The sequence below is a fragment of the Citrus sinensis genome, chromosome 7 (assembly GCF_022201045.2).
Source record: "Citrus sinensis cultivar Valencia sweet orange chromosome 7, DVS_A1.0, whole genome shotgun sequence".
Taxonomy (NCBI): domain Eukaryota; kingdom Viridiplantae; phylum Streptophyta; class Magnoliopsida; order Sapindales; family Rutaceae; genus Citrus; species Citrus sinensis.
The window spans coordinates 22,829,721-22,849,639 of record NC_068562.1 but is presented as its reverse complement, the minus strand read 5'-3'; the positions used below and the strand labels follow the sequence as shown (position 1 = coordinate 22,849,639).

Genomic DNA, 19,919 nt, shown 5'->3' with positions numbered 1-19,919 from the left:
TGTTGTGTTGAATGGTGCCAGATATCCATCATAGTAATTGGCTTAGAGACCGTCATAACGATTTTATAATGCCGAAAATAAAAAGAAAAAGAAAAAGATTGTTGTGGATCTAAATAGAAAGTATCATAACATTCATAACATTTATAACAACAATATAAACAAGAGGAAAGATATAGGAGAAGCCAATAATTTGTATATAATCATTGATGGTATAAAATGACACGAAGTAAAGAGACGACCGACAGCTTATTGATGATCAGAAAATGTGGTGTGTATGGTTTCATATTTCAAGCCTGTTCATAGTACATTCTAATATCTAAGCAATCAACGTTTGCCAAGTTTCCAAACAAATGATATGCAGAAATCAAATGGGTTGCTTGCTTTGGCCGGAAACCCGACTTCAAATATTCCTCTAACTTTAAAAGCCTAAAAGAAAAAGGGCGCTTAGCTTGTTTTCAACAGCTTGAACAAGCAATTTTTTTAATCAACTTTCTTTAGTTGGCTAATTGAGTTTGAATTCTGAAAAAGATATGAGGTTAAAAAATTGATCTTAATTCTGTCTCGTCCTATTTAGACTAGGATTTTCTCTCAATCAGATTATGTACCAAGCAGATAATTCAACTGTTAATTAGTAGCTAATAAATAAAAATAAATAAAGTGCTACCCCTAAAAAATAGGTAGAAAGAAATCTTTAAAAATTCAATAAAGTTTAAGTCAAAAAAGAATTTTATTTCATATCTTTTATGAAACAAAAATAAAATAAAATAAAAGTTTCTTCATATTACTCCTCCCCACACTCAATGTGTGTAACACACATTATATTACATGAGAATATGAGATATTCATAAGCGATGGGATCCACACCAATTTTTCATAACACTCTTCTTTTGATATCCACCACTTTGTAACAATTATTTAGGAAAAACACTAGGGGATAAAAAAATTGAAAAAAAAAATCAATTTCATTAATCGTTAACTGGTGTTGGACATGTCTTACAATTGTCTCATTGAAAACTTTAGCTAATAAAAAACTCAATGGGATGAAACCTATTCAAGGGAAAAAGAAGACACTGCTTATGTGTCCAATTCACGTGCAGTAGTTCTTCTCAAGAAATATTATAGGCGCTTCCTCTTGAGGTATATGAACTTAATGGTTTGTCAAGTCGACACATCTTGGCACCGTAAACAACCTTCTTAATTACATATTGATGTAGGGAAAGTTTTCATAAATATTCTGTCTATGAATAAACTTTATAGGGCTTAGACCAATAACTTGCATGTTGCATAAGCAGGAAGATTTAGAGTTTATTTTTTATCAATTCAAGAATAAAATAATCTCAAATTAACTAAGTGTTGTTTGGGGATACTGAAAAATATGTTTAATATCATTCCATTATTGCTTAATTGGTTCTTAAATAAACTTAGGTGATGGGTTAACGAAAATTGTCCAGTCTAGTGTATCGTGCTAAATTCATTGAAGCACAAACTACATTCAAATACAATACTTTAGAAGCAAGTGTTTGTTCGTCATCATGTTTGTTCATCATCACTAGGAGTTCGGACAGAATGGATCTTAATGAATAAAGATACCATTAGGTCTATAGATCGAGACAAGTAATACCTGACTTTTTACATATCTTTCATTTTAAAATCTCTTTTTATGTAGTCAACAATTTTTTGGAGCTCTTCATGAGTCCAATCAAATTTAATCATTATTATAGACCGCACTAATGGCAAGACTAGATTCTGACTAATTTCTAAATACAAATGAGAAAAGGAGCCGGTTAAGTTACGTTTAACGTAACTTACGCCAGGTACAATAACAGCAGTGGGTCTTGGCATTACTATACACTGTTGTTGTGTCTGGCGTAAGTTACGTTAAACGTAACTTAGCCAGAGCCATGAGAAAATAAAATTATTAATATATCATTTTTTTGACAAATATTTTGTGAGGCGATTATACCACTTGTGTCCGGATTGTTTTAACCCATTCGTTTATCTATATAACTTTATTAAATATAAACTAGAATAACATTTTAGACCAGTTCAGAGACTCTTAATAAATATAAGTTTCATATCAAAGCTTGAAAAGCACGACTATAAGTATTTATAACTGTGACTTGTTAAAACTCCGTAATACCGAATAGACCCTAAATCTGCTATCTATATAATATTTCCAGCAGATTATAAATTTATCTCCAGAAACAAACAACAGAAAGAGTAATTAACCTTACGCATCAATCAAATCTGCTATATATCCAGATATTACTTCCACTCTACCATATAATGAAATTTATCTTAAGAAAGAAAGAAAGAGTTAACTTTCTGTGTGACTTAATATCAGAAACTTTTGCATGGAATATATAAATACCAAAAGCTACTAAAAAAAAAAGGAAAAAAAGAAAACATGTAAAAGAAAAATGCCAAAGGATATGCAACAACTTAACAACCATGACTTCACCAGGTAATGTTAAGAATAAATGCATCCGTCACTTTACAATTACACAGAAACCACAACTCGTCACCAAGAGGAGTACGAAAGAACAATATTGACTAACCAAAGTTGGTTGGTGTGAGTGGTTCGGCACTCTCATTCCTTAAGAGAGGTCAACGGTTCAAGCCCCGCTCTCGTATGAAGTCACCACTTTGGCCAGCACTTTACCCCTTACAGGCCGACCCAGTCCGAGCAGGGATTAGTTTGAGTTGTGGTACGGGCTTAAAAGTACCTCCCATAATTAAAACCCACTCAGAACCACCTCGTAGTTAAGACAAAAAAAAAAAAAAAGAACAATATTGGCTGAACAAAGCATTTCTCTCAATAACAAATTTCTTTCTTTCTGCGGATGTAAAATCTATCTCTATACATATATATATATATATATATATATATATATGATTCTCACATCTTGCTTTCTGTAGTTAATAAAATGGAGACCTGTAACGTCAAATTTTATACCATGAATCACATAAGTCCGTATTGATTCTTGATCAGCTGAGTTCATATAGAAACATAACACTTGCCTGTATGGTTAAATGAAGCTGATAATTGCCAGCTCCAATATGATTCTCTCTCGCTCTAACTAGCTAAGCTAATTTTTCTATATATATCATGGCGCCATTGATGATGTCAATGGTATTTCACTTTCACGGGAACGGACGGAATCTTCTTTTCTTTCTTGCCCATTATTGTCAATAGCATTTTGATTATTATTATTATCTCTCCCAGAAGAATCTCCATAATTATTGACATTCCCAGCTCCATGGTTGGAGCTCGCAATATTTCTTCCTCTTGATGACCCGCCACCACCTCCGCCGCCACCGGCAACGCCACCAATAGACATCCGAACCCCAGAAAGCCGAGAAATGATTCGATAAAAGCACGTGCAAAACCAAAACAACCAAGGAAGGCAAACAAGAGTAACCCCAGCAATTGGAAGCCAATATGTTGAATCTGATTCAGGGAGAATCATGTACATTACCAGAAAGCTGCCGCCGACAGCAATAGAAAGACACAAAAAGCAAGATACCATCCATATTGCAGCGTATCCAGCCGTGGGATCAAGAACTGGCATTTGGATATTGGAATTTTATATTATTGAAGGGGCCAAAAACAAAAAAAAAAAACCCAGAGAGAGAGAATATCATCAAATAATAATAACAATAATGTTAAGATTACACCGACTCTGCTGTAGGGCTATGATCATTTGGTCCATTCTAATCATGGCGGGGATGATAATGGGTATTGGTTTGAAGATCAAAGACAGAAATTTAATCAAGTTTGTAACAATGGCAAAAGGGAAAGATCAAAAAGTATGCATGATGATGAATGATGATGATGATGATGATGATGATGTGATGGACCGCGCCCTGTACGTTGTTGCTTTTGATGATGTTGAACGATGATACATGGATTGAAGGGTGGACGTATTCAAAAGTTGTTTACGGGAAAAATGGAGCTTGTGAACAAACTAGCTCTTAGCTAACACCCACGAGGAGAGAGAGATGAGACATATATATATATGTTGCTATGTGTTCCAAAATTTTATCTTTATAAGAGTAAATACCTAACAACTAATGGAGGAATTACAAAATTTCTAAGTAACATTTTCACGTGTAAATCATAAGTTTGAAGATATTGACAGTTAGGTCTTTTATTTGCTTTTTAGGTCCCTCTTAAAATTTTAAAATAACTTTTCGTCTTTGATGCTAGAGTGTTAACAAAAAAACATATTGATAAAAAACTTCACACTTGTCAAAAAAAAAAAAACTAAAAAACTAGAGAGTTTATAATATATTAAAGACTCAACTAGTAAAATCTCTTTACAAAATGTACAGGGGATCGAAAAAATAAATAAATAAGCAATACAGAAGTGTGCTTTTTTCCTTAACGCCAAAGAATTAGGATTGAAAAAGATATGAACACAAATGCTTTATGCTTAAATCCTTCATTGACTACAAAGAAAAATGGCTAATCTTGACGGCAAATATCTTTTGAAATGCACAAATGCAGAAAACTCATTTCTGAGAGGCTCACGTCACCGACCGTTACCCTATTAGATCCCATTAGAATAGCCGAATATTTTGAGTCATCAGAGAAATATTTATTTTCAACAACATTTCTTTCAGGCTTTTGGAGAAAAGATAGGATAAAACAAATGATTATTATCCAATCGTAAGTTATCTTGAAAAATGCAAAAAAACAGTCTAGAATATGTCCTCCATATTTTTTAGTGACCGTTAAGTTATTTAAGAGGGAGATTGTTAATTTCTTCTTTACTAAAATCAATATATATGACTTATCTCCTACTTTATTTATGATAACCCATAATTCCCTAACAAAATAATTTTATAATATTACTCTTATTTTCAAGTATATTTTTATTCATTTTTATTATAAATTAAATAAATATCACCATATCAATGAGCTACACTAACAAAAGAAAGTTAATAACACATAAAATATATCAGTGAATGGCGGAGTAGCATTAATAAATACAATTATATTTCCTACAGGAACAATATCTACATTAACCTTTCCATGTAAATTTCCCAAAAAAAAGGGGCATGAAATAACATTCTTAAAAACCATGAGGGAGGACCTGATGCTCAATTCCTTTGATGACAACATACCCATAATCTTAATATTTTGCAATTGCTTCAACAGCCGGCTTGGCTTTAACTGTGACAACTTCCACTTTTGTCGGCAATAAGACAAGGATCTTCAATGACTTGCTGCTTTCCAAAAAGGTCCCAAAAAGTGCCGAAAGTCAGATCGCGTTGGTTGATATTCATCAATGCCAAATTTGAAAAACTCACATGTATGATATCACTTGCCCAAGTTGAACATAATGATAGTGATCCCTGAGGAACATTTCATGAGCTGATGGTTTCTGTCAAAGGGCCTTCAGATTGCTGATTTGAATCTGCCCGGACTGAAGCCAGCACTTGGTGCCTCATCTGTTCCTGAGCTTTCCTTCGGTTGGCTTCAAGGATTATAAGAAGAGCAGTAATGTCAGCAGGACTTACTCCACCCACTCTGCTTGCTTGACCAATCGTCTGTGGCCTGACCTGAAAGCATCAACCAATAGTTTTGAAGAATTATACGGTCTAATAATGATGCAGCCCACAATCTCAATCGAGACAAATCTACCTTCTCACCAGCATATAACAACAAAAAGATATATTTCTTCCACAAATAAGACATAAGCATCTTTTACTTGAAGCTTACATCTTTACTTGAAGCTTATACAATTTCCGGCTTTCATCCTCTCCAACTCTTTTAGCAAAAGAAAAATGTAGCTTTAACAGGAGTAAAACTCTACTGAGATTAGTGTAAATTTTGTTCCAAGCTATTCGACCCACCAGCTAAAAAGTTAGTTTTCTCCAAAAAAAAATTCGATGACAGGTATTACTACGCAGTATCGACCAGATTTGCTACATCCTTTGAAGAGCCAAGGTTGATGTACAGAATGTGTTCAAAGGTTATTCAACTCATTATGAATAATTCATTATCCTGCAAAATCTTTCCATTAAAAAATGTTCAACATGGCTTCATTATATTTGTAAGGACCTGTATCCACAACCCCACTTGGTCCCCAACGCAACAACATGCATAAAAAGTTAAAAGAATCTGCAAGCATATATGCACATTCAATCTAACCTAAAATACGTGTCACCAGTTAATACATGCCTAATGGTGAAAAATGGGTGCATTTGAACATTTATGTTTAATGAAAAGGCCTACTGTTTCAGCAACACTAAGTGACCTCAGGATTATCGGTTCAGAATTTATGCCTGTCAAAGTGAAAATGAACTGGTTCTCTGTCCAGAAAGGAAGTGACTAATTCTCAAAGTTGTATCAAATACAGAAAGGCAGTGGTCCAAATTATTTGTGCTACACACCTTAGATAGTTTCTCACGTGATTCCAGAGATAAAGTTGTCATTGCATAGTAATCCAAGTCCGGAGGAAGTGGTCTATGTTGTTGATGGACCATCTACAAGTACAGATACATAAAAAATGCACAGAACTTAAGAGATAGACAAAACCATGCCGTGATGATGCTGACATAAGCATCCATGGAAGATAAGGAATGAAATACCATGAAGCATGGATAATATTGAACTTCTTCTTGGATCCACCAAAAAGTAAATAAATAAATAAAATGAAAACTTACTACCTGTTGAAGTTGGCTTTGCTGACGCACAATGAAGCCCTCATACTTTATGTCTATCTCTACACATTGTTTCTCAGCTCTACTTAGCAATCCATTTCCAAAACCATGCTTATCAAGTATTTCATATTGAATATGTGGTTTCTTCAGTAGGCTCTCGAGAGTTGACGAGTCCTTCACTGGCTGACCAGACAATCGAGTAACATCAGCAGCCAAATCTCCACCTGAAAATCAAATATGAGCCTGTTTAAAGTTGTGAGTCGAATATAGAATGGTATATAGAAGAACTTGAAGCTAACAACAATGAGTAAGCAATCATGCTTAAACAAGTGCAGTTAATTGGAAGTTTACGCAGCTCTTTTTCTGATGTTCCTGAGGACAAGATCCACAGGCACGAGGACAGGAAATGCCGTCTTTGTCTCAAATTAAATATTATTCAATGATGGATGAGAGGGGATATTATTCACAGATAAATAAACCTCTAGAAAAAGAATCCTCACCCATCTACTGTCTTTTTATTTATTTAGTAATCATGAAAGATCTTTGAAAAAATAAATAAAATAATTAATTAATTAAATAAAAACTCAGGTGGTAGTTACTGGAAGATAATCGGTTCCCCCCCCCCAAAACAAAAATTCTTTTATTCATTTATTCAAGATACTCGGTAAGGAAGTTCTTCCGGAATCAATATCAGCTATTTGTAAAAGGAGAGGAAAAAAAATATACATATTCCCTCCTCTGTAGATTTTTCTCCATCTCCCTCACTCACTGGTAAGACACAATCATTTGCCATCCACAAGGAGGGCAATGAAGAATACAAACCTGATATCCTCACAGTTTTCAATCGCCTTTTTTCCTCTGAAACTCGAGCTAGCTTATCCTGGTATACTTTCCACCGTCTATCATCTATTAACCCAAGTTCACGACCCAAAGGTGTGAGACGGCTATCAGCATTATCGGATCTAAGAAGCAATCGATGTTCTGAGCGGCTAAGAGAAAAAAACAAGAATATGACATGAGATGAACATATGGGTTAATTTAAAAGATGTTGACGTATGCATAAATCTTGTATTAGCTTTAGGATATAAAACTATGTAACTAAAAATATACTATTACAATCTAGAACCAGAGCATCTGCACCGCCTTTTGTAAAATTAATAATAACTGCAACGAGGAAGTTTGCTTTATCAGGATCTCTACCCAGGGATGTAGCCAGGAATTTAATTGGGCTGGGGCACATTTAAAATATAATATAATTTTGAAATTTTATATTTGTTTTAGATTTTATTTGTTTTAATTGATATTTTAATGGATTTCATTTGATAAAGGCGGTTCTCTTGTTGTCTTTATTAATTTTCATGAAATTATAATAGCTAATCAAATTATTTAGAATTAGACATTTAAGTTAGGGGCAGCATGAAATTTTTTTAAAATTACGTGGCACTTTCAGAATTTTGCAATTCACCTGGGGCATTTTTATAAATAATAAATAAAATATATTTTTTTAAGATAACCATCAAAAAAACTTTTTAAAGCGTCCTATGCTGGCTACACCCGTCTCTACCTATACATCATATATATTACAGAATAGTCTCAAGTAGGGAACCAACATAATATCACTATCTATGCATTCATCACCCATTAGGATAGTTCTTTCCACAGATCATGCATACTATTCAAAGTGAATGCAATGCAAATTTCATTCTGTTAGGATTCATTCTATATGTTAAGTTCCTGGGGCATTATTCTTAGAATGTGGTCATGGTTACCTTTCAACAGTATTCTCCTTCTAGTCACAGCTTCATTACACAGTGGGGCATTTTTCTGTCCCTAAACTGTAAATGCACAACAAGCTAATTTAAAACTCCATTACTTTGATACAAACACTTCTTCTCTAATTAAGATTCCCATATCTTTTTAGAAAGAACATGACATAATGATAATCCAATGGGTATTCATTCACTTTTGTGTAATAAAAGGACAACTTTTTCGTCGACATCAGCAAGCTTTATTATCACACAAAAGACAATGAATTGTGAGCTACAAAAATTCCACTGACCATTATTATGGTATCCCAAGGATATCCCTAATAGATAAGAATAGTATATAAATATACAGTACTTAATTAAGTCAGGAAGCCCATAATTTTGCTACAATTTGTATGGAAAATCAATCCAATGGGAATGTGCGCACACATATACATAAAATAAGATTATAAGAATAACAAGCTCAGCAGTCCCTATTCCTTTACACAACTTTTGACACAAATTTCTAACCACCATATCAAAAATCATTCAATAATTAAGATTAGAACATACATGAAATTCTGTGTTTTTCAAAAATTATTTAATTAACTGTAGATCCCATCATTAATAATTAATTATTTTTTCCTATCTTCTCTTTCTTTCTTGTCCTATTCTTTTCTGTCTCACATCAAAACTCCAAACTTTGAGCACTGATATTTGCACAAAACCACTAAAGACAAAAATATTCATATTCTTTAGTGATTTTGTGCATTTCGTTTGAGCAACTTTTTGTGCAAATCTCATCACTGCTAAACTTTCACATGCTTAAACAAACCCAAAAGCCAAAGTCTTAAAACCATCAAAGATCCAGAAGAAAATTTTAAAATAAAAAATGTTTATCCAAAAGAATTTTGGTGTAAATTCTTAAGAGTTACGCTAACATATCATCGAATCCTCAATTTACATTCTTACTTTAAGCCATTTTTATCTTCATTGAAATGCTCAATGAGATTATATTTATGCAGACCATCTTGGTATTATCGGTAAAGAGTTAAACCGTACATCTTTTCTATGTGTCTAACTAAGACTCTTAAAAGATAAGAGATAAGATAACATTCATACGTGTCTGGCTAAATATTAAAGTATAAGATGCCTTCATAGTTTCTTCTATTTAGCTGGTGACTAAAAGGGCATCTCTATTCAGTAGGCATGCCTTTGAATAGTAGTGTCAGTAAAGATGCCCTTATTTAAGTCGCTACACACATGGGAAAATGATAAAGACATGTTATACTTTAATTTTAACCAAACATGTAGCATAATACAATTTGGGGGGGTGGAGAAGAGTGGGGGGAGGAGGGAATAATTTAAAATTGATGGCGGTGTTCACTGCTTATTAATTAGTTTAAAAACTAGAAACTTAAACTCAGTCCAAACCTGTTAAAAGAAAAGGGTTGTTATCTGTGTGGCTGAATGAATCATGGGCACTCATTTTCACACAATGTTTCACACAAATTTTTAGACCATTGGATTGATACACTTTGAACAGTTGAGATTGCATCTTGATGTGTATTAATTATGGTGCTTTAATTACACAGGTAAGACAATCTCAATTGCTGAATGTATATTGATCCAATGATCTAAAACTGAGAAACAATTTTTGTTAAAAGTTTGCTACCATGGGTACCTCCCTTATATAAGACATACTTAATCCAAACTGCAGCAAAATTGAAAATCTGAGACCAAAGTGCCAAAGTGCATTTATTGGCACCATTCTCACTATTGAGCAGCGAGGCATTTACTATTTTCTCCTTACCAGAAGATTTATAGCCATAAACTGTGGTTTTAACAGGTATGAATGAGAGAATAAAAATGAAGATGAGATGAGTAGTCAGTCAAGAAGACTTTAAAAGAATTAGAAAAAGTCATCAACTCATTTCTATCCTATTTTGGCCAAGAAGATAATCTCTAACTTCTGTATCTTCGTTCTTGAGGATCTGGCTATGGTACCTACAGTTGTACCATAACCTCACTTTTGTCTTTTGTGACTTAACAACTGAAAATTTCATTGAGAGCCTCCTCATAAGTATTAAAGAAATTTTTGTCTAAATACATAGTTAAATTTCATTTATCACCTTATGCTCTTCTTTTTTTGTTTTTTCGTTCTTCTTCTCCTACCGTCAACGGGCATATTCATCTGGTAAAAACTTTGTCACTGGTAAAGCTCATTAGAATTAAATGCTCTTAGTTAAGCTTTTTCAGATTCAAACAACCAAATATCTTTCCTTGGTTCAGACAATACAGCTAGGCCATGATGGACAAATGTTAGTTTCATTAAATTTAGTTGTTCTGATGATTAGAACAATAATTTTATTATCATTTAATTTATGCATAATGTTCATATGTTTTATATCAGTTTAGGATAATACCTTCGTAATACAAGGGAAGAAAAAGAATTCCATAAGAAGATAAAGGATTTGGACTTTGGGTATGAAGAAATAAAAGACTGGAGAGAGAGATGGGAAAGGGTCGGAGAGATAGAGGACGAAGAGGCAAAAACAATCGAGAAAAAAAAAGTTAAAAAAGAGTTTTGCTAAGTTACATCATCTTTAACTTACATAAACCCAAGATCAGGTTTTTTTTGCATGACTGAATTGTTGCATGTCCAACAACTAGAGGGTCATAGGACACTACTTTTGGGTCAACTATAAGTTCCATATAATGTAACATATGAAACTTAGCAGCTGCCTGAAAAAAATCATGCATGAATTAGTTTGTAAGGGTATATTGGGTATTAAGATGAGTTTATAAAATGATACATAAAACTTTAAGTAGGATATTTGAACCCATCAAAATACTCTACAAACCCATCTTTAAAAAAGATAAAATTATCACTAATATAATACCCATAGAATAACTTACGAATTAAAGACAAACTCTATTATTAAATGAAATGATTTTATTTTCTACATCCATTTCTATAACCAATTAACCATTCAATAACGCTTATTTATCTATTTCCTAAATTCTACTTTTTTTTATTTGTCATCCTAACATAATTTTATTGTCAAAGTTTTCAATTATCTAAATGAGAATTAAAATTCTACTCAATTTATGGATCTTCTGCAGTGTAGTATATAGGTCTAATCTCCATATGTTGCAAATGAAAAGAATTCTAACTTGTCAAAGTCATTTGTGTTTATTTGTGCTGTTGATTTCATGGGTGAATGAGTTCAATTTGTTATTAAAGTTGCAGGATTAAAACTTTAGTTTAAGGGCAATGGTGTTCGTTGGTATCACTTGTTTCAATGGGGAAGGAGAAGAAGAAAACTGGAATTATGCTGAATATTCAAGTAAAAATATGGTTTTCTAAAAATTAATGAAGGGTGTGGTGAGAAATAGTTGCGTTGAGCAGTTTTGTGGGTTCAATAATTTCACCATCAATTTATTGTCCTTTTTTTTTTCTAAACAAAAAGTCAACTTGTTGTCAACCATCCAATTCATCACAAAAACTAATAGTTGGGTTGACATATGACTTCTCTAATAATAAAATTAGATTAGTAATAAATAATATATTTGATTTGGATAATAATAATTAATTTATTTGGATAATAACAACCAAATTTACCCATAAAAATATAGATAACTATTGCTAAGATAAGAGAATGAAAGAATAAGATGCTTTTTTAATAGAGCACTTCATGCTTATAAATGTAATTTGGATGTAAACAAAAAATACTTCAATACTTATAAAAAAACTGCAAATTAAAAAGAGTGCAAGATGCTAAATTGAATTTTGGCCATGTAAGTAAGTAGAAAGTACCATAGTACTTGTATATATTTTGCAAATAAGAGAAAGTGTAAGGTGCTTAATGAAATTTTTAGTTGTAAAGTCACAAAAGTCAAAAGGGGCTATATGGTTCAACTGTGGTACCATAGCTGGATCCCTTTCTTGAATCTCTTTCTAATCTTTTCTTCTCCATTTCTGTTCTCTATATCTATTATTTTGTTCCTACAACACCCGATACTTGGAAGAAATTCTTTGGTTATTGAAAACATATTATATTTTCATAAAGGAGGCATAAAAATTATTTAACTACCATAAATTTTTGCAATTTTTTTGTTTAAGAGAAGAAATGCGACCACCTATAAGGTGCAAACAACAAAAATGATTATAACCTCAATCAATTAATCAACTTGCCTTTTCAAACATAGAATTTCCCATCATAAAAATTGATACCCAAATCAAAAGGCATCAATAATCATTAAACATGGTAATGAAACACTTTCAGCCGGTTACCTTGTCAACATGCGGTAAGGCTCGCGAAGGTCCTTAGTGACTAGATCATCAATTAAAGTCCCAACATAACTGCTTTCCCTCTCTAGAACAATTAGCGACTTGCCATCTGAATGCCTAGCAGCATTGATACCAGAAATAATGCCCTATGAAACAAAATAAACATATTTAAAACAGACTTGCTTATTGAAAAAATAAAAATAAAAATAAAACAAATTAGCAAAAGGTTCTTTTCTGGCCTCGTGGTAGTCATTCTTTAAGCATGCTTATAGTACAAAATAAAGCAATTATTACAAATTTTCCATTATTCTAAAAAATAAAACCTGAGCAGCAGCCTCTTCATAGCCAGTTGTTCCATTTATCTGACCAGAGAAGAAAAGTCCCTCAACTTTCTTGGTCATAAGAGACCTATAACATTGATGAGCAGGCAAGTAATCATATTCTACTGCATAAGCAGGCCTCAACATCGAGCAGTTTTCTAGTCCAGGCAAGGTTCTCAAGAGTGGTAACTGTAATCTCTCAGGTAAACCAGTTGAGAATCCCTGTGACGAAATAAAATGATTACATATAATACAAAGCACAAAGCATCTACATATGAAACTTATAACAGTTATGCTGATAAGGAGAAAGAGAAAAATCTAGGACTGACATGAATTCCATAACCAAAACACTTAAAAATTCAATTAAAATTTGAATCAAACTTTGATTTGATTGAAACAGTTCCCTCTTCTACTATTATTAGGAGTCAAAAAACTGAGAAAACCGATGAAGCCTATTAAAGACCGAAAAAGGTTTGCTTGAAATTAAAGATATCTAGAACACTTCAACTTCTAGAAGTTACAGGCTAGGTATTATTATAAAAATTAGCTAACCTATAGTCCGCACAAAGAATTTTCATTTCCAAATCATCCATGTCTAATAAATCATAAATTTAAACAACTGATTCAGGCAAAAAAAATTTAAACCAATACAACTTACTATACAAAACATTAAATCATCAAAATCTTGTTTGAATCCGTTGTCACCTGACCCCACATTTTTATTATGCTGAAGATGCATATACTGAAATTAGAGTACAACAGAAGCCATGTCAATTTTTACTGATCTATCAAGCACAAGTATATTATCAAGCTTTCCTTTTTGGAAAATTTAAATGTATTGTTTAACTGGATTCTAAGCTTTACAAGAGAAAAAGAAGCCTACATTTTTTTGAGATTTGTGGTTTTAGTGCCTTTTTAGATGATTTGGAGTGAAAGAAACAATCATATCATTAAGAAATCAGGTAAGGACAACTCTGATGGGCTGTGGGAAAAAGTTCACAATTCTGCTTCACTTTGAACTACAGTTTCTAAGAAGTTCCAAGACATCTTTTGCTTCTACATTCAGCAAAGGAGTTGTGTGAATCTAATTGTATAGCATTTTGCTTAGTGGTGTACAGGTATGGGTGATTCGCTGGTGTTCAAAACGTCATTCTGTTAATGATAGTTGTTTTTATAAAGCTTTGCTCTGTCTCTCCATATTTTTGCTTTCTATGCATACCTGCTCTCTAGACTCTTCATGGTTTTCATTATTTGAAACAGAATTCTTCTTATTTTATTATTAATATTTGTATTCTAAGCTTAATAATGCAGAACCAAATGCAGACTTTCAAGGAGGACTGTATAACGCATGCACAGACAGGGATGTAATGATGGATTATCAAATTATCGTATAGACATCCTACTGCAACAACAGCATTTACAGTACAGGTAATTATACTCAACTCCAAAACCCAACAAAGTACATATTTCCAAGAGAGTAGAATTTGGACACAAGTAGCACAATTCAAACTTCATCATCGCATTGTCATGGAAGAAGACAATTGATAGCTGACACGAAAACAAAAATATTCAATCTGCCATACAAAAAATCAATTCTTCATTCTTAAATGTTTTTTTAGTCTATTTTTTTCATTTTTCCGGCTCTCTTTGTTGCTAAACCTGTCGCAGAGAAAAGAAAAGATAATATGGTAGCAAACCTGAACATAAAGCTCAGGCACATTACGGCCTTCTGGTTCAAGAAAAATCTGATGAGACTCTTTATCTTGAAATCTCACAATCTGAAACAAGGAAAAAAAAAACAACTCAATAGAACTGATAAACACTGAAGTTACTAATAGTAATATGTAAATGGAAAAGCATTGTGCTCGTAACTAATTTGAGATCGTTGGAATTAGTAATGCAGCAAAAATAAACTACTTATTCTTTCAGAATCCATGTTAAAGCCATATTATATCTCAGGAAAAGGAACAAGAAAAAGGTCAAGATGTATCAAGATATCTCATGATAATAGAAAAAAATTTCAAACAGCATTAACATAGTTAGGATATTTTCTCCCCTGCATTAAATCAATGCAAGGAGATTCATCGAGACTAAAACAATAAATTGATGCCATCTCTTCCCTGAAACACTGACTGCAAAACCAACAACAACTTTGTCTATAACTCTCTCTGAAGAGTGCTGGACAGTCATGCATACTTAAAGACAAAACCATAACAGAGAAAGAAGCTAAACTTAAAACAAAACGGCAAACAAATATGCTGGGTGCAGAAATAAATATCAGCTCACAGAAAATGTGGGTGTATAAGCTAATGAATCATTTATTTGACTCTATTAAACATAAAAAACTGAAAACTGCACAACCAATTGAAGACTTGCTGCACTGTGGCTTTGGCAAATGATAATTAACGTAACCTTAAGATTGAAAAAGGAATTATGAGGACATTCAGTTGAACTTCATTACCAATAGAAACACAAGCGTAGAGATTTTGATCTTAATCAACCAGAATTGGTAAGAAAAAGTAGCTCCTATAAAGGGCACATGTGGTCTAAAAATGTTATGATAAACAACTTTTGAATAAAGGTTAATTGCAAAGTTTAATTGCAAACCAACTTTTGAATCAATGATAAATGATTGTGGAACTAGAAATTAAATACAAAGGAGACAACTTCAAGAAGATTTCGGCACCATGACAATTGCAAAGAGCAAAAAGTACATAACAGCAACGAACAGTATAATAAGCAGAGGATCTCCTTTGTCTGATTAAAGGAGGTGCATAAATCAGCAGGTGCTACATGATGTGCCTTTTCATTATTTAATCACTCAAAATTCTCTTAAATAACAAATGACAAATGATCGGCAAAATAGAAATTCTCAGCATTCAACAAAACATCAATAAGGAACTGTACCTTATCTTCAATGGCAGGGCAGTACCTAGGCCCCTTAGCTTCTACCCATCCACCATAAGTGGGAGTTTCATGCAAGTTGTCTTTAATAAGCTGGTGGGTTCTTTTTGTGGTACGTGTCAGATAGCAGCACATTTGTTCCCTCTCAATATGAAAGTCAGGATCAAAACTAAACCAGCTGACCTGTAAATTATCAACTCATATTTAAGACAAGATTCTCATGATAAAACATTAGTCTTCAAGGCTTAAAACTAAGAAGAAAAGGAAAATATAACAGAAAAGCAAGCAATTCAAAATTATAGGCTTCACCCAAAGGATAATAACCGTAACATGATAAGATCATGAACATTACTTCAATAAGAGGTAATCTGCCAATTAAACAAATAAGTTAGCTCAAATATGCCCAAGAACCTGCTCAACGGAGCAGGATGTCCAGCACTCCTAATATCTATAAGTAGAAATGACCTGGCAGTTAATTCTAAGACCAACTATAGAGCTATCCATGCATTGGAAATCACCAAGCTAGCATCTCTATAAATGTTAATAGGATAAATGTAATAGATGATGTGATCAAAAGAGCACCTTTAAAAATGTTAATAGGGTAAATATGTGTAACATGTTCCAGCATGAAATGGCATGAAATGCATGCTTATAAACTCTATGAAGCAACTTGACAAACATGATTTAAATCATGAATCATGCAGAATTTATGTCACTCAACCTACACAATGGATAAAATGGAAAAACCTCTTCATCTCCATGCTGGGGTTCCAGTCCTGAAAAATCTACAGTTCGAAGATCAACGCGTGATGGGGTTCCAGTTTTTAACCGATCAGTCTCAAATCCAAGGCGTTGCAAGTTCTCAGTCAGTCCATGAGAAGCTGACTCACCAGCTCTACCAGCAGGCATAGAAGTTCTACCAACCCAAATTTTACCACTCATAAAAGTGCCGGTCGTGAGGACAACTGAAGGAGCATAAAAGTTCATCCCGAAAAATGTGCAAACACCTTCTACATTGTCATTCTTTCCTAATAAGATATCTGTCACCATAGCCTCTCTAATACATAGGTTTGCAGTGCTGATGGTAGAGTGAAAACAAAGAGTTAGCAAGCAGAATACACCCACCCACCAATATGCAGGGGTGCAGAAAATAGAGAAATGAGATGAACCACATTGATCTGTGTTGATTGGAGGGAAAAAAAAAAAAAAACTCACTCAGCAGACAGACAACAGTTGACATTTGACAATTACCTCATGTCTTTGACAAGACGAACTATTATAAAGTGCCACTATGACAGTTTTGAAAGATAACTAAACATGAATACAGAAAAACTTTCAAAATTTTTTAGGCCATACAAACAATAAATTCCTTCATCGATGTCAAAATACAGAAATTATGAGGTTGTTATGTAGAGTTCAGTGTGCAAATCAAATTATCAGCTGTACTACGTTAAAGAAACCCTGAGATTTCATGATATATTTCCCCCAGATCTAAGCATTCATGTGGTAATAAAATTGAGGATTTGCACTCTCTATTGAAGGAGGCAGAAAGTGATTATCTAGTTCTCTTTCCATCATGAAGCATTCAAAGAAATAGCTACAAGTTCCAACAACCATGTTCATACAATTCAGGACCTTTTCATTTGGAAGTTTAGTCTACCAACATCGTGTAAGATGGAAGATGAAAGAAATTACTTGCCTCTCCACGATATTCTTCATTTGCATAGCATATTCCCTTTTATCAGTTTGTGCACGCAATGCCCGAACAGCAGGACCTCTCGAGGTATTGAGGACACGCTTTTGTAAATAGCACCTAAATTACAAAGACGAATCACTGTTACGTTTGTTATAATACAAAGCAAAAATGTTAATTTTTAGCAAGATAAAAACACAAAATAAAAATGCATGTCAGTTGCTTGAAATAAATTAATTCAACTTCTTCTAGAAAAATATAAGGGACCACAACAAAAACTAAGAAAACAATACCAGAAAGTACTAACATAAGCAACAACTTGAAAATAAGGCATGTGACCGGAAAACTGATGTCGCAAGTAAGCAAAAAACAGAAGGAAAAACAGATGAAGTGCTCAAAGAAATTCTATAAGCTATATCATGAATGACACAAAATAACGATAATGAAGTATTGCAGCTGTCTAAGGGCCATAAAAATATTAGCGCAGATGAAGAACCTTCTCAAAAGTTTGCAGTTGTAGTTATAGACAGCTTATGAAAATGTTAGATAGATTGTTCACTTGTTTTCCAAGCCTCAATCATCTGATGTTAGCAAGACATGTCAAAATCAACTACTATTCCCAGAAACTTGGGCTACAACCATATTCTTATTATACCATGCAGTATTTGAGCTTTCAGACAAAATAAAAATTTGTAAAGAGTTTGTCCAAATGCAAATATTTGTCTGACATTCAATTTCCAACACATGCAGTGACAATATGGCTGCAGCCGCTGAATTGACTATCCAAGAAGATATAAAAGGTTTTTGGATATTACATATCAGCAACCTTCCCAATTTCACCACCAAGTGCATCCACTTCATGTACTAGCTGTGATTTTGCAGGTCCACCCACTGCTGGATTGCAGGGCTGCAAGTAACTTTTCTCAATATAAACATCTTTCTAAAACTTTTAAAAAACCAATTCAAAAAAATTGCATATAACAAGAACAACTTTTTGTAGTGTGATATTGAGATACCTGCCACGCAATTTTATCGATGTTAAGAGTGAGAAGAAGGGTTTTAGCACCTAAACGAGCAGATGCAAGGGCAGCTTCACACCCAGCGTGCCCTCCTCCAACGACTATAACATCGAATCTCTCATCAATATTCCACTCTGCAAGTCCACAAAAAGAAGACAATTGGTTAAACAAAACAATTCCCACAACCAGTTCGACAAAATGCCTCACAGAACAGAACAACAAAAAGCACCGACCTGGGGAGCCGGAAGCAGAAGCAGCTGAAGGTACGACCGAGAAACGCCGGGAGAAGTTTGAGGCACGTCGAAGATAGCAACGGATGGGGAGCACACGGGTTCGGGTTCGGGTTCGGGTTCGGGCACGGATCGGAGCGGCCCATTTGAAGAGGAGTGGAGTAAAGAAATGACGGGTAAGGCGGCCGGAGATATTGATATTGAGATTGTGTGTTGCCATTTCTTAAATTCTTATTTTAGTTTAGTGCTGAAAGGCTAGTGAAAGACGAGCGACATAGTAATGGAATAATTGAATTAAAGGATGCACTATACGTCGCCTCTATCCTGTGGCTACGATTAGGAAAAAGAAATTCTTACAAAAGATTTCACAACATCTAGCACAAAACCGTGTGTTTTGAAAAAGCAAAATTGTAAAGTATTCATAAAATTTTGAAGATTAGTCATTTACATCTTTACTTGGATTTTGGGTTGAAAATTGGGATCCGCCTATGTTACCACTGTGGTAACGTACCACACTTTTTGTCCTCTTTTAGTACCTTCGTTGGATTTAAAATGAGTCGATCCAACGGTTGACAAGAGCCGGTGGATAATAATAGCAGCCGGTTGCTTCAAGTTACTGGGGGAAACTTTATTCAATTAATAAAGACCTAGACAAGTGCACGTTCTTCTCTTAATTGATTTGCTTTGAACGGCCCATAACTAGGGATGGCAATGGGCACCGCCCGCAGCGGGTTTGCCATTACCAAATCCAAACCCGCACAAAATTTAAATTACCAAACCCACCCGCAACCCGCGGCGGGTTTTAATTTTTTTTAAAAAACCCACGTAGCGGGTTTTAACAATTACCAAACCCGCAATGGTATCCGGCGGATTTTTTGCGAGTTTCCGTATTTAAAATCACAAATTTTTAATATATAAATTTATAATAATAACCTCAAATTCCATATAACATATTCAATTTTATATTTAAACAATGTAAATGAAAAAGTAAAATTTCCACATCAATTCAATACAAATTCTCAAATTTAAGTATAAATTACAC

The 19,919-nt window shown here is 33.7% G+C and overlaps 2 protein-coding genes across 6 annotated transcripts; both read right to left on the bottom strand.

The window, feature by feature from the left end:
* Positions 1-3,107: 3,107 nt before the first annotated feature.
* LOC102627478 (hypothetical protein) lies at positions 3,108-3,572 on the bottom strand. The gene has a single exon (XM_006465065.1). It carries the CDS (start codon positions 3,570-3,572, stop codon positions 3,108-3,110), a length of 465 nt encoding a protein of 154 aa, XP_006465128.1.
* A 1,354-nt stretch (positions 3,573-4,926) lies between these two features.
* On the bottom strand, positions 4,927-19,268 carry LOC102612697 (uncharacterized). 5 transcript variants are annotated; one of them, XR_369241.4, is made up of 14 exons: positions 18,881-19,268; positions 18,645-18,781; positions 18,444-18,535; positions 17,635-17,748; positions 16,683-17,013; positions 15,939-16,118; positions 14,729-14,809; positions 13,035-13,253; positions 12,715-12,857; positions 7,495-7,661; positions 6,679-6,896; positions 6,403-6,495; positions 5,317-5,568; positions 4,927-5,232 (listed from the first exon to the last, which is right to left on the bottom strand). XR_369241.4 is itself a non-coding variant. In XM_052444752.1 (14 exons), exons 1-13 carry the CDS (start codon positions 19,095-19,097, stop codon positions 5,374-5,376), a joined length of 2,187 nt encoding a protein of 728 aa, XP_052300712.1. In that variant the 5' UTR covers positions 19,098-19,268; the 3' UTR covers positions 4,927-5,228; positions 5,331-5,373. The 5 variants fall into 5 exon arrangements, 4 of the variants coding, with proteins under 4 accessions (XP_052300712.1, XP_006465087.1, XP_024953905.1 ...); XM_052444752.1 differs by having other exon boundaries at positions 4,927-5,228; positions 5,331-5,568; XM_006465024.3 differs by having other exon boundaries at positions 4,927-5,568.
* Between the last annotated feature and the right edge of the window lie 651 nt (positions 19,269-19,919).